The 13,921-nt window shown below is 43.7% G+C and overlaps 1 protein-coding gene across 7 annotated transcripts in view; it reads right to left on the bottom strand.

The window, feature by feature from the left end:
• ABLIM1 (actin binding LIM protein 1) overlaps positions 1 to 13,921 on the bottom strand; it is a 307,714-nt gene that overhangs the window by 128,437 nt on the left and 165,356 nt on the right. For all 7 annotated transcript variants that reach the window (XM_043550680.1, XM_043550675.1, XM_043550677.1 and 4 more), the window contains exon 4: positions 10,214 to 10,323. In XM_043550680.1, the coding sequence (XP_043406615.1) occupies positions 10,214 to 10,323 (110 nt within the window). The remainder of the gene's footprint in view (positions 1 to 10,213; positions 10,324 to 13,921) is intronic.

Genomic DNA, 13,921 nt, shown 5'->3' with positions numbered 1-13,921 from the left:
AGGGGGGAGGGAGGTGCAGGGCTACTTGGGGAAGGGTATGCAGAGGTACATAGGGACAGGGGGTGGCTGGGTGGGGACACAGACACATGGAGACAGTGGGAGGTGGGATAGGGACAGGCAAAGGGGGTGCAGGGCAATGTTCCCGCTGATTTTTTAAATCCATGTGCAGAATGAATTTTGTTATGTTCACAAATATGGAGGTGATGTGTGACACATCACCTTCATATTGGTGCACATAACTAAATTCATGTGGTGGGGGTGGGGCCGAGAGGTTCAGAATGTGGGAGGGGGCTCAGGGAACAAAGGATTGGGATGTGGAGGGATGAGAGCTTTGGCTGGGGTTGTGGGCTCTGGGGTGGGGCTGGGGACGAGGGGGCTCAGGGCTGGGGCAGAGAGTTGGGCTGCAGGCTCTGGGGTGGGGCTGGGGATGAGGTGGTTGGGGTACAGGCTGCCCTGAGGGGGGGGGGGAGGGGGAGAGAGAGAGAGAGGACTCCCCCCAGCCCTCTCTCACCACAGCAGCAGCTTGGGGCTGGAGGAGAGGCGTCTATCCCCCCACTGCAGCAGCTCCAGCAAGGCTGGGCCGGGCCAAGGGAGGGACTCCTCTCCCTGGCGGTTCTGGCAGGCCTGGGCCAGACCGAGGGAGGGGCTCTTCTCCCGCAGCAAATCCGGGGCAGGTCCCTGCTGGGGCTGGCGAGGAGGGGCGCCTCTCCCGTCGCAGCAGGTCTGCACTTGGGCCAGGTGCCTCTCCCCACTGTGGGAGGTCCATGCCGGGGCTGGTGGAGAGGGGCGCCTCTTCCCACTGCAGCCCTGAGCCCCTGCATGGGGCTTAATAGGCAGCTGCATGGCCACGCGGCTTAGAGGGAACCTAGATGCAGGGCCACATGGGGACGGGGGAAAGGGTATCTGAGTGGGGGTGGAGGGACACATGTGGACAGGGGATGCAAGGCACATGGGGGTATAGGAACACATGGGGACAGGGACAGATGTACCTGACTGAATGGGAGAGGCTAGGGGTCAGCCAGCATCTGCATGAGGGAAGCTCCCTAACAATCCTTCCTCAGCCCCCAAAAAACCTATTCCATACTTTTCCCTCCCATAACCAACAACCCTCTAAGTTCACACCCAGGCTCCTTCCCAGGAGTTTACTTCCCTCTCCCTCAGCTCCTCCATTACTACTGATTTCCCCAAGCTTTTGCACTGCTTCTAAGGGGTGAGGGAAATACAGTTCTGTATTGTAGTTTAAATGAATTATTACTCAGAGTTCTGCACTAATATGCCTAGTCAGGAATCTATTTGTCAAAAAACATTTCCTGAATCTTTTTTGTTGTCTGTATTGTTACAGACATACTTGCTGACAGGTATTTTGAAATAAATGACCAAAAATAATTGAAACTGATGTGATTATATTGTGTTATTTTGACAAATATAATATTCAGAATGTTGCAGAATTTTAAAATATTGTGTGCAGAATTTTGAATTTTTTGGCGCAGAATTCCCCCAGGAATAATATTCTTTTGACTGGTACTTTGAATAATGCTACTATATAGTAAGAGCAAATATGTTTCAATTGTTTGGTTAAAGGGCTCAGAGCAGGGTTACATTAACATCAAAGAATTACAGTACATAGACTACTATTTTTATTCACTATTCACAATTGTTTCTGGGCCCGTTAACATACACCAAAAACAAGTCAAAATATTACCTAAGACAGACAGAATCCAGTAAACAAGTACACCCCTCTGCCAAAAGCCTACGTGAACAGCTCAGCTTTGCACTATGCCTTGAAGATTAACAAACTGGCTCTGTCAGACCAACGCCCTGCCAGAAACCCCCATATGTACAAATCTAGAACTGCTAGCAAAAGCACATCACGTGACCTCGAATGCCATGGTGATAGATAGGGAGAGAGGCACTATCCAAAGGGTGACATACAGGGCTTTGCAGATCATCATCAATGCCACAGCTTGCAACTAGAAGTGAAAAGAAAGCCAAAGCAGTCTGCAGAGCACTGATGAAATGTGTTCCTCCTACCTATCAGCCCTGCAAAGTGGGCCACCTGATTCTGCAGCTGAGGAAACTGCCAAGTGGTCTTCAAGGATAGCCTTATGTACAGAGTATGGAGATCTGGTCTGGATAGCAGTGACAAGACCCACATCAGCAGGGAAGGGCTGCCGTGCCGTGCCTAATGCACACAGACTAAAAGGCATTCCTGGCCAATGAAGCCATTGTCACTACCATTATGCATATACAGGGTATGCAGTACAATAACCATGTATGCTTATTTTGTAACTATCCTCATTTAGTAACTGCCCCTTTACATACAAAGCATCCAGGAAAAGCAACTCAGTTTAATAGATGGTGGTTTCAATTTAGAGGCATAGGCGAAAGAAATTAGAATATGATGGAAGCCACAGCTTCCATACTAAGCTTGTATGTGTAGAGAGAAAGGCTTTGATCCAGACCCCTGTCTTTACTGAAGTGCTGGATAAGTGGAGGGAGAGAAAATACCAAATAATCACTGAGCAATCAATCTTTGCTCCACCCCACGTTATCTACCTTGTAACACTAGCATCCTGGCTGATCTGAAGGAGCTGTCCATGGGGTGACTGCCTCTCCTCTATGGCTGGCAGCAGTGAGTAGTTCTCAACCTTTTCTGTACCGTGCCTGATTCTAGATCACTCCCAGGCCCCTTTCCCATCTGCCCAGGATCGGGTCAGGATGCTCTTGTCATTTAAGTAATATGGGAAGGGCAAAATGGTCCCAACCCCGCACTGTTGAGTTATTGCTCAATATCACCTTTGAGCGCCACACATCGGAAAGAAGCATTACAAAGGAAGAGCTATATCCTATGATCCCCCTTGAAATGGCAAGACAAAAATAAAAAGGAGCAAGGCTTAGCAAAGTGCTTTCATAACTTGGGGTTAGCTCACCGGAAGTAGTAGGGACAACTGCACAGCCTGCATACTAGAGACCGACTAGGGGTCAAAGGCAGAGCTCTGTCTACCAAATGCCATCCTAGGGACAGCCTGTTCGAGACAGGTATGAAAATACAGAACAGTGGGAAACACTAAGAGATTGAGCAGGCAGATGTGTTCCTTGAGCCCAGCATGACTCTGTTGGAGGTAGAGCTGGTTGGAAAACAGAATTTCCATCCCACAGGAAATTTTGAGATTTCAAAATTTGTTTTTCTCCCAAATCAAGATCAAGAGTCAAAATCTCAAAACGTTTTGTGGAATAGAAATTCTGTAACATTTTGATTCAGACACATTTAAACAACCTTATTGAAAACTTTAGTTTTGTAATGTCAAAATATTATAATCTGTAAATGTAAAATATTATTGATCTTCAATATTATATTAACATTAAGTCCAAACACATTAACATGAAGTCAAAATATGAAGCTCTAAGTGAAATGAGAAAGAACAAAATATGATTTCAATTTTCAATCATTTTGAAAAAATTTCTGTCGAAAATGCCATCAGGATCACCACATTTCCAAGAAACATTTAGATTTCAGCAAAGCAGCATTTTCCAATGGAAAACTGTTCCACTGAAAAGTTTCTGACTAGCTCTAGCTGTAAGGACTCTTACACTCAATTAGAATGCTATTCTGCTTCCTGGTGCATAGGAGTTAGAATTCTAACAATATTGTACACTTCCATAGCATCTCTCATTGCAGAATCTCAATGCATTTTATAAGCAGTGATTAAATTAACCTTCACAACAGCTCTCAGAGTTAGGACTCATGTTACCAATTTAGCAGCTGGGTAAACAGAGGCTAATCAATTGATATGTCCATAGTTACAACACAGCAGTGCTGGGAACCAAACCCAGAAATCCAGATTCCTAGTCTCCAACAATGCACTTTTAAAATTCCAGTTGATGTCCCTACAGCCTCTCTCCACCCGGAGTTGGCATCTTTAAAATGCCACCATTTCTCATCACATGTGAGCCACTAGGCATCTGGCTATATATCCCCTTACCTTTGTAGATCATTTCACATTTATCAAGTTGTCAAATAAAACAAAGTTAAGGTACCAAAACACAGTCCATTACATTTTTAGAGCTATTTGCAGGCATTTACCTCAGATTCTCTGTTAACATCAATAAGAATGAGAATAATTCACCACCTAGGGCTTACGATATTTAGGGGGCTGGCATGCCTACATTACGAATGATGATTACTAAGACTTTGCTGCTGTACTTTGAGAGAGGAGGTCGTCCAAGGAAACCAGAAGAAAGAGGTACAGACTGAAACAGCTCTTTTTTTAAAAAAAGCCTTACTTGTTAAAGATAATGTGTTTGGAGTTGAGGAAATATATCAAGCATGTAAAATGGGTAAGGTTGCAGTAGGACCCCAGGTAATTCCAGGGAAAATCAAGAGATGAATTATTCAGTAGCTTTTTCTTCTGATTTCCACTGACATTGCATTAGAAAAGGTTGCAGTAATATTAGGGTTATGTTAAAGAGAATTAACTCTTGTATATAAAAGGCATTTGCTTTCACTTAAAAAACTTTCCAAGAAGAGTTGTCAACTTGCCTTTCATTTGTCCGAACTTTGAAGTAACACTGATGAGCAAACTGCATGTTAATATTATTGCAAATCAGAAAAAGCTCTAGTGGGAACTGTGATGGGGCACCCACCCCACTCTGGCCTGTAAGGGGTTAATAGAGGCATAGGAAGGCTGTGCAGGAAGCAGCCAATAGAAGAGGGGCTGCGAGGAGCAGCCAATTTGGGCCCAGAGGCCCGTATAAGAAGAAGCCACAAGGCAAAGCAGGGTCAGCTCCTCCCTGGAGCTCAAGGAGGGAGGACTGGGTGCCTTGCAGGTGAATGGAAGCTAGCACCCTGGACAGAGCAGTGCTGGGCAGAAACAGGGGAGCTCCTGGCTGGCTGATAGAACTAGCATGTTGAGGCCCTGAGGTAAGGGTGAAGAAGGTGCTGGGGCCATGGGGAAGTGGCCCAAGAAAATGTACTGAGCTAGAGGTGACACAGCAAGTGGTTGCCATCTACAATGTCCCTGGGCCAGGACCTGGAGTAGTGAGCAGGCCCAGGTCCCCCCCACTTGCTACTGGGGAAGTAGCTGGACCGTTGACTGCAGGGCCTCTGAAAGGGGGGAGCACAGAACATGACACGGCCGGAGGGCTGTGTCTTGAAGATGACGCCGCAGTCCTTGGAGCAAAGTGGGTCCGGGAGCAAATGTGATGGCAGCCAAGGCACCACCAGGAGAGTGTGTACTGATGGGCAGAGCTAATCCCCAAGACGGCCAGTAGGAGGCAGCAGTGTGCTGACTGGATTGACATCAATCAGTCAATCCTGAACTTTCTGCCTACCACATTCCTCCACCGCCACCTTTACTTTCTTTGAAATAAGCTTCCTCATTAATCTACTTAAGAGTAACGAGAGGAAATTGACCACAGTACGTGACATAAAACAGACATATTCAAAGAATGAGAGTCTCTTCTGAATGGAATTGAATTACAAACATTACTGAAAAGACGGGAGAAGACATCAGGAAAGATTGATGATGACTGACTCAGCCTGCAGGAGCAAGTGGAGGAGATCTGGAATATTTTACACTAGTTACAATTTATCCATTAGTGTCAGCAAGATATGGCAGCAAGATATGTCAGTCTACTGTGCCACAGAGTTGAAGTAACCTGGCATCGCTTGGAAGAAATATATTAAGAGGACTCTTCATTAGACTCTCTGAGACTTATGAACACATCCTGCACCCACCTTTATTTTTCTCTCTTTTTGGTGAAACTTTGCACTAAAATGACCAGAAATTCCAGAAATTATAACTGTATCTAACTACAAGTCCATTCACAAAAATTACAAGGCACACAAAGGTTTCCCAGCAGTATATTAAAGCTGTTAGAGGCTCTTTTACTGTGGTTTTACAGCACCTAGCACAGTGGGACCCCACCTCTCATTAGGACCTTTAGGCGCAAGCATAATACAAAATTACTATGTCTGTGGCCTCTCTTAGAATGCAGGAAATCATAGAAACGTGGAACTGGAAAGGACCTCAATAAGTCGTCTAGTCCAGTCCCCTGAATTGCGACAGAATGAAGCATACTATCCCTGACAGGTGATGGTCTAACCTTAAAAATCTCCAGTGACAGAAATTACTTCCTAGGTAACTTATTCCAGTGCTTAACTACCCTTACAGGAAGTTTTCCCTAATGTCTTAACCTAAATTTCCCTTGCTTCTTGTCCTATCCTAAGCAGTTAAGGAGAACAATTTATCACCCTCCTCTTTATAACAGCCTTTTATGAAATTAAACTGTTATGTCCCCTCTTGGTCTTTTCCAGACTAGTCAAACTCAATTTTTCCCCGTCTTTCCTTGTAGGTCATGTTTTCTACACCTTTACTAATTTTTGTTGCTCTCCTCTGGATTTTGTCTAGTTTGCTCACATCTTTCCCAAAGTGTGGTGCCCAGAACAGGACACAGTACTCCAGCTGAAGCTTTATCAGTTTTGAGTACACTGGAAGAGTTATTTCCAGGGTCTTCCTTACAACACTCCTGCTAATACATCCCAGAATGATCACTTTTTTGCAATAGTATTACATTGACTCATATTCAGTTTGTGATCCATTATAACTCCCCAGATCTTTTTTTGCAGTACTCCTTCCTAGGCAGTCCTTCCCCATTTTGTATTTGTGCAACTGATCATTCCTTTCAAACTGTAGCACTTTCACTTGTCCTTACTGAACTTCACCCTATTTAAGTCAGACCATTTCTCCGGTTTGTCAAGATCATTCTGTATTTTAATTCTGTCCTCCAAAGCACTTGCAACCCCTCCCAGCTTGGTATCATCCGCAAACTAAGTGTACTGTACTCTTTATGCCATTATCTAAATAATTTATGAAGATATTGAATAGAACCGACCCACGACAGATCCCTGTGGGATCCCACTCAATATGCCCTTCCAGCTCGACTGTGAACCATTGATAACTACTCTCAGTACACTTTTCCAGCCAGCGGTACACCCACCTTAAAGCAGGTTAGTCTAGGCTATATTTCTCTACACTGTATATGAGAAGGTCATGCAAGACAGTATCAAAAGCCTTACTAAAGTCAACATATACCACATCTATTGCTTCCCCCTATCCAAAAGGCTTGTTAGCCTGTCAAAAAAGGATATTAGGATGGTTTAATATGATTTGTTATTGACAAATCTATGGTGACTGTTACTTATCATCTTAATTTCTTCTAGGTGCTTACCAATTGATTGTTCAATTATGTGCTCCACTACCTTTCCAGTTAAGCTGACTGGTCTATAATTCCCTGGGGTTGTCCTTATTTCCCTTTTTATAGATAGGTACTATATTTGCCCTTTTCCAGTCCTCTGGTCTCTCTCCCATCTTCCATGAGTCTCAAAGATAATTGCTAATGGCTCAGATACCTCTTCAGCCAGTTCCTTAAGCATTCTAGGATGTATTTCATCACGACCTGCTGACCTGAAAACACCTAACTTGTCTAAGTAATTCTTAACTTGGTCTTTTCCTATTTTAGCCTGAGATCCTACTCCATTTATACTGATGTTTAGAACTTTAGTTGTCAAATCCTTTTTAACTTTTTGATGAAAACTGAAACAAAAAAGGGCATTTAACACTTCAACCACTGCTGCGTTTTCTGTTATTGCCTTCCCCTCCTCATTGAGTAGTGGGCCTACCCTGTCTTTGGTCTTCCTCTTGCTTCTCACATATTTGTAAAATGCTTTCCCTAGCTAGTTTAATCACATTTGTGCTTTGGCCTTTCTAATTTTGTTCCTACATGCTTGTGTTGGTTTTTCACATTCATCCTATGTAATTTGACCTAGCTTCCCCTTTTATAGGACTCTTTTTTGAGTTTCAGGTCACTGAAGATCTTTTGGTTAAGCCCAGGTTGTCTCTTACCATACTTTCTATCTTTTCTACACATCAGTGTAGTTTTCTCTTTTACTCTCAATGTCTCTTTAGAAAACTGTCACCTCTCCAGAACTCTCTTTTCCCTTAGACTTGCTTCCCATGGGATCTTACCTATCAATTCTCTAAGTTTCCTAAAATCTGCCTCCTGGAAGTCCATTGCCTTTATTCTGCTGTTTTTCCTCCTACCATTCCTTAGAATCATTAACTATCATTTCATGAAGCATTAAAACTAGCAGAAAGTTGCTATAATAGATTACAAGAACCAATGTAAACATTTTTTCTGAAATAAAAGCCATTAATACCTCCCTCCCCCAAACACAGAATATCTGGCTTTTTTGTTGATCTATAAGGCTGCGAGTCTGTCATGGAGGTCATGGAAGTCACAGAATCTGAGACTTTCCAGGACTGCTGTGACTTACGCAGCGGCCAGTGTGGCTGGGGCAGTCTTGGGCCACCGCAGTCCCCACAGCAGCAGCAGGAGTTTGGGTGTGGGAGGGAGCTCAGGGCTGGGGCAGGAGGTTCGGGCGTGGGAGGGGGCGAGAGCTCTGGGCGCGCTTATCTTGCGGGGGGGGAGGTGCTCCCCGGAAGCGGCGATGCGTCCCTCGGCTCCTAGGCAGAGGCCCAACACAGTGCATGGAGCCCCTCTGGCCATGCCTCTACTTAGGAGCCAAGGGACATGTTGCCACTTCCAGGGAGCCACGCGGAGCCAGGTAGGGAGCCTGCCAGCCCTGCCAAACACCCTCCCCCCAGCAGCAGCGGCGGCGCATCCAGCCACCCCCGGCCCCTTAGTCCAGGCCACCTGTCCCGCGAGTACCCAAGATTTAGTCAGGGGTATATAGTACAACTCATGGACAGGTGACAGGCCGTGAATTTTTGTTTACTGCCTGTGACCATGACTTTTACTAAAATACCTGTGACTAAAACATAGCCTTACTGATCTATAACCCCTATAGCCTATATGTTCATAGAGGACTACACTCCCTAACAGACAAAAATTCAAGGAGTTAAATCCCCGCATGGATCTCTCAGATCCCAGGTCATTCCCATGATTGCAGTACCTCTGGGATATTTACATTAGTTCATAAGGCTTCAGAAGTGTAAATACCAGATCCTCCCTTAGATCTCAGAACAGCCCTAAAGGTAACTGAATTCTCCTCAACTGATTTGGTCCCTGCACTTACAATTTACAAGATGACTCGCTTCCAAGGCATTTCATGACACTGGGGAGAGTGTGTGTCTAGTAGTTAGAGAGAAACAAGGAGTAGAGAGACCAGGTTTTCATTTCCCACTTCAGTAAGTGACTGAGATCTCAGTCAAGCCACATAACATCTGAACCTCTGTTTACTCATCAACAGAATAGGGATATAAGCCAGATTTACACTTATACAGCACCGTTCATCCTAGAATCTCAAAGCATTTACCACTCTTCCCCCAAAATATAGAGCAGTTTTCCTTGCACAGGTCCAATACTGGTAGGGAAGTGATAAAAGCATCATCACTTGGGACTTAAAACTAGACTAGATAAGCCACTAAAGAATGTGCTGCAGGAAACAACTCTGCATTCTCAAGGGAGGAGCTGGAGCATTTAAAAGGTTTTTCCATCTCTAACTTTGATGATGCCCATGGATAAAAATCATTGTTGCCCTGTAATATATTGTGGATGGGTGAACTTTTATTTGCTTTAAAAAGCATTCAAATACAGGAACAAAGCACATATATTCTCCAATCTCCTTATATCCCCTCCCCCTCCCCAAAGCCTTTATAAAAATATCTCCTGAGATTTTGTTCACATAACTATCATTGTACTGGAGGCATGATTCAGACAATCATGCTGGCACTATTTTTAGAAGATAATGTAATTACACTAAATGTTACAGATTAGAGGCAAGAATGTATTTCCCCTGACACCATCCTCTTCTGAAACGGAACACTTAACCCTGTGCAATTACACATGGGAAAAACTATGACCAACAAATTCTGAAACGTCCTCTTCATCATTAATAGCCCATTTGGTGCCTAAAAAAGGCATCTACTGTTTCTTTCAGAATAGCTTCAGACAGAGGTCATGGTGACTTAGTTTAGATTCTAACTTGTCAATTTGTGTTTGCCATCCACAGTAACATAGGCCTTTCTAGGGCCCTTGCTAAGAAGTAATGGGTTCCCAGAGATCGGAACTTAGCCACAATCCTCACAACAAATAAGGATCAACCAAGTTCGTTTCAAAACAACTAAAACATGGCAAACTTTTGAGGCTCCTGGACATATGAGAAGCTTAGGAAAGACTTTTGCATACTTACTGCTTGAGCTGGAAATCTCTTTTGGACTGGATGACATTGGCTGAGCACACATTTGACAGAGACAATCCCTTCCATTGAAGGTAACCCGGTCTCCTGGTGGAAACGGGCGTCTGGAGAGGGAAAGAGAAAAGTGAGTTTTATTCAAGTTTAATCCAGCAAATTCATTCTCTTTCCCATCTCCTGAGCCTGCTGCCTTCCTCTGGTGCAAATCAATATCTTACAGACACTACATCTGAAATGCAGCCATGGCAAAGTCAGGCAGCTGAGTGAAAGCCAAAGGTTTCTCAGTTGTGAGGAGAGCAGAGATTAGACTGGCTGGTATTGTGGTTTCCTAAAGATATTAGATGCACAGTATCTAAAGAGAAGCAGACAGCGGAGTTCATTTAGACTCAACAGCTACAGCAATGATAGCCTTAGCACGTCACTAATGGCACCCAAAAATAGGGAGGAGTAGGCAAAAGGGAAATGGTGGATGGACAGCTCACAGGGCTGGGGAAGGAATATAGAGTTGTTCAACTCAAAGGTTCACCAAACTGGGCTAGGTTCAGTGACTAAAGTCAGAACTATGACTATAGTCACATGAAATGAGTTGGTGGCTACATGCCATTCCTAGACCTTTAAACAGGTACCTACATTACAAAGCCACCCACACTGTGTCAGTAGAGGACAAGGGCCACCCCTAAAGCAAGGTTGAGGTTTGCTGGTGGGGCAGCAGGAAAGAAGCTTGCAGTGCTGCTGAACCTTGTGGCACCCATTCCGTGGATAAACAGAAGATTTCTACCTTTAAGGTTGCCAGATCCAGCACTTTACACCAGGTCACTAAAATTAGGCAAAAATTCTCAAACTGCCTGCATCTCAACCCACCCAGAAGTGTATATTAGCAGGAGAAGTGTCCTTAATAAATCAGCATCAGTTTCTTTCTGCAAAAACACACAGTTAAACATCACGATGACAAGTCTTTTATTCATTCCACACAAGTCGATGGGCTACATTTTATCTACAAGTTTCAGGCCATCATTTACTTTTACTGTATTTAGGAAATACTCCCGTAACATACATGGGATATGAATTCTTCAGTGCAGTGCCAGTCCATACACATTGTTATTTTTAAAAATTATGACCAAAACACTTAGATCAGGACTTGAAAACTTGACCAGACATCCATTTGCCACTGGACTAAATTTACTAGTCCAAGGCAGCTATGAAAGACAAGTGTGGTAATTCAGAAGCCCTGCCCACTGCCATCCCCCTGATAGAGACACAGAGACCACATTTGAACCCTGCTTAATGGCGCCCTGTTTCATACAACCTCTAGGTATCAAATAAATTTAGCCTCCTTCTCTTCCCCACCTCTAGCTGGTGGAAGAGAGGAACCTCTCCCCATTCCAAAGCTTCTTGGCTGCTGGAGAACTTCACTGCTCTACTCCTCAGCAGGGCTACTGGCTACTACAAGCGGGAGCTATTGTAACTGAACCCTAGACATTTTCTCCTGGCTCCTCCTCCCCTGCGAAATCCTGTGCCTGTCTCTGCTGCTGCTCATAGCACAAGATGGAATGGTGTCACTGCTATCTACATGCTTCTGACTAACAGAAGTGAAACTGACTGTTGTCTTGTTAATTTCAGTCTGTTTCTGCTGGTAAAACTATAAGCAGTGGCAGAGGCACCTCAAGCTGCCTGCAAACTCAAGAAAACCACTGCATCAGTTTGCTTCTGGCTCATTTTGGAAGATTTTCACAATCAAAAAGCCTGGAAGCTTTATTTCTTCTTGGTTTTGCTTTTTAATGAAAGCTTAAACTTCTCAGAAACAGATAGCTTAGGTCCTCCATGCTCACCAGGAAAAAGCCAAAATGATGTCAATCAAAATATATCTTCAGTTATGCTGATCTCTACTTGGGCTGAATAGAGAGGTAGTAAGTGTTAATCTCTGCTGGAACTACTCAAATGAAATAGCCTACAAGCATATGTATAGAAACTGCCCCATAACCTCCAACATTCAGGGATAATATCCGATAGAGAGTTAAGATCATACAAAAAAAGTTCCAGCTTCTTTTAAACTTTCCACACTCAAGATGACTTCTGGTTATTAGTGGCTACCTTCTTTCTTCATACTTCTCAGATATCCAATATGCAAAGAGGCCAAAATGGTTTTATTCAGTTTCTCTTGGTCACTGGCAGAATAGAATGAAATAAAAATGGATCTGAAACATAATGGAAGTAGCATCTTCAGAAACAGTAATATATAGTGTGGAAAATAGGAAATTATAATTATATTATTTGCATTGTGATATCATTGAGAGGCATCAAGCAAGGATCAAGGGCCCATTGGGCCATGAGCTGGTAACATATAACAGAAGGCAATTCCAACCCCAAAGAACTTATAATCTAAGTATAAGATGAGACAATGGGTGGATACAACTGACGGGGTGAGGGGCAAGCACAGAGTAAGAGTGGGACAGTTATTAATACACTAAGCATCACACACAGCACACCAGCTGGCTAGCCATTGAAATGTGGGAATCTCTTCCAAATCACTCCAAAAGCAAAAACTGTAAATATAGACCACAACTTAGGTCTTGAAGATGTTAACACTCCATCACAGGAACTGATCTCTGATTGAAGCCTCTAATCACTACCACTATGCTAATAGTTACAATGAAATTTTATTCTCCATACCATATACTATGGTTTCAGAAGATGCTACTCCCGTTACACCGGGGATCCATTCCTTCTTTCGTTGGGTCCTTCCAGTGACTACAATAAATCCAGTAAAATCATTTTGACCTTTGCATATTGGATGCCCCATAATACCAAGTACTCAAACCAAAAAGACTGGAACGTTCCTTCTTCACTTTCTTTTCTGTATTTTGCTTGGGATTTAAGAAAAAAGAAATGAAATTTGTCTAAAATTTCTAAGCCATATTATTCCATTCACAGAAAGTGTGTTTCTTTGACTGAAACCGATGACAATATTAGTTGACCAGCTGCCTGGTGAAAAAGAGCTTTAAACTATGTCAGAGTGTATCGGTTGGGAGCAACTGTGGACCAGCTGAGGCAATATTTCCAGTCCTCAGCAAGAAGATTAAGCCCAAATCCTGAAAACATTTAAGCACAAGTAATTTGACCCACACAAGTATTCCCATAGATTCATGTGAATAAAATTAGCTCATGCTTTAGTGAGCCCCACTCTAGAGCTCCTCCTAGTGACCACAGGGGAGTGTAGCAGGTGTGAAGGGGAAAGAGGGACAGACACATTGCAACAGGACTGGGAGCCTGGGGCCCTGATCAAGAAGAGCCCTTTTTGTAGCTGCCCAAGAGTCACCAGAGCTCACAGACAGAAAAGGGTAGACTAAGTACGTACCCAACCCTCAGAAGATTCCTTATTTTAAAATGTGGCCCTGAAATGCTTTGGTTCTGAGTTCAGCCAAATGTGAAACCCAGTATCGTAATGCCCTTTATAACCTATCCCACATAGCCGGATGTTAAATTCCTTCCTATGTGACAGCAGCCGTGTTGAGAGGTTACAGGGTATTATATCTAGCAGCACAGCTTTGCTGGTAGATGCCTTTCAGATAAACTAATGGGCATTTTGAACTCCCTAAAGTTCAGGTGACAACGAATCATTCCCAACCAAGCACCTTCTAAGAGAAAACACCTCTTTAGAACTGCATGCTGTGGCAAAGCAGTTCTTCTCCCTGTTATTTTGTGTTA

The sequence above is a fragment of the Chelonia mydas genome, chromosome 7, assembly GCF_015237465.2.
Source record: "Chelonia mydas isolate rCheMyd1 chromosome 7, rCheMyd1.pri.v2, whole genome shotgun sequence".
Lineage (NCBI taxonomy): Eukaryota > Metazoa > Chordata > Testudines > Cheloniidae > Chelonia > Chelonia mydas.
The sequence above is the reverse complement of the archived record's forward strand: the minus strand, read 5'-3'. Positions and strand labels throughout refer to the sequence as shown.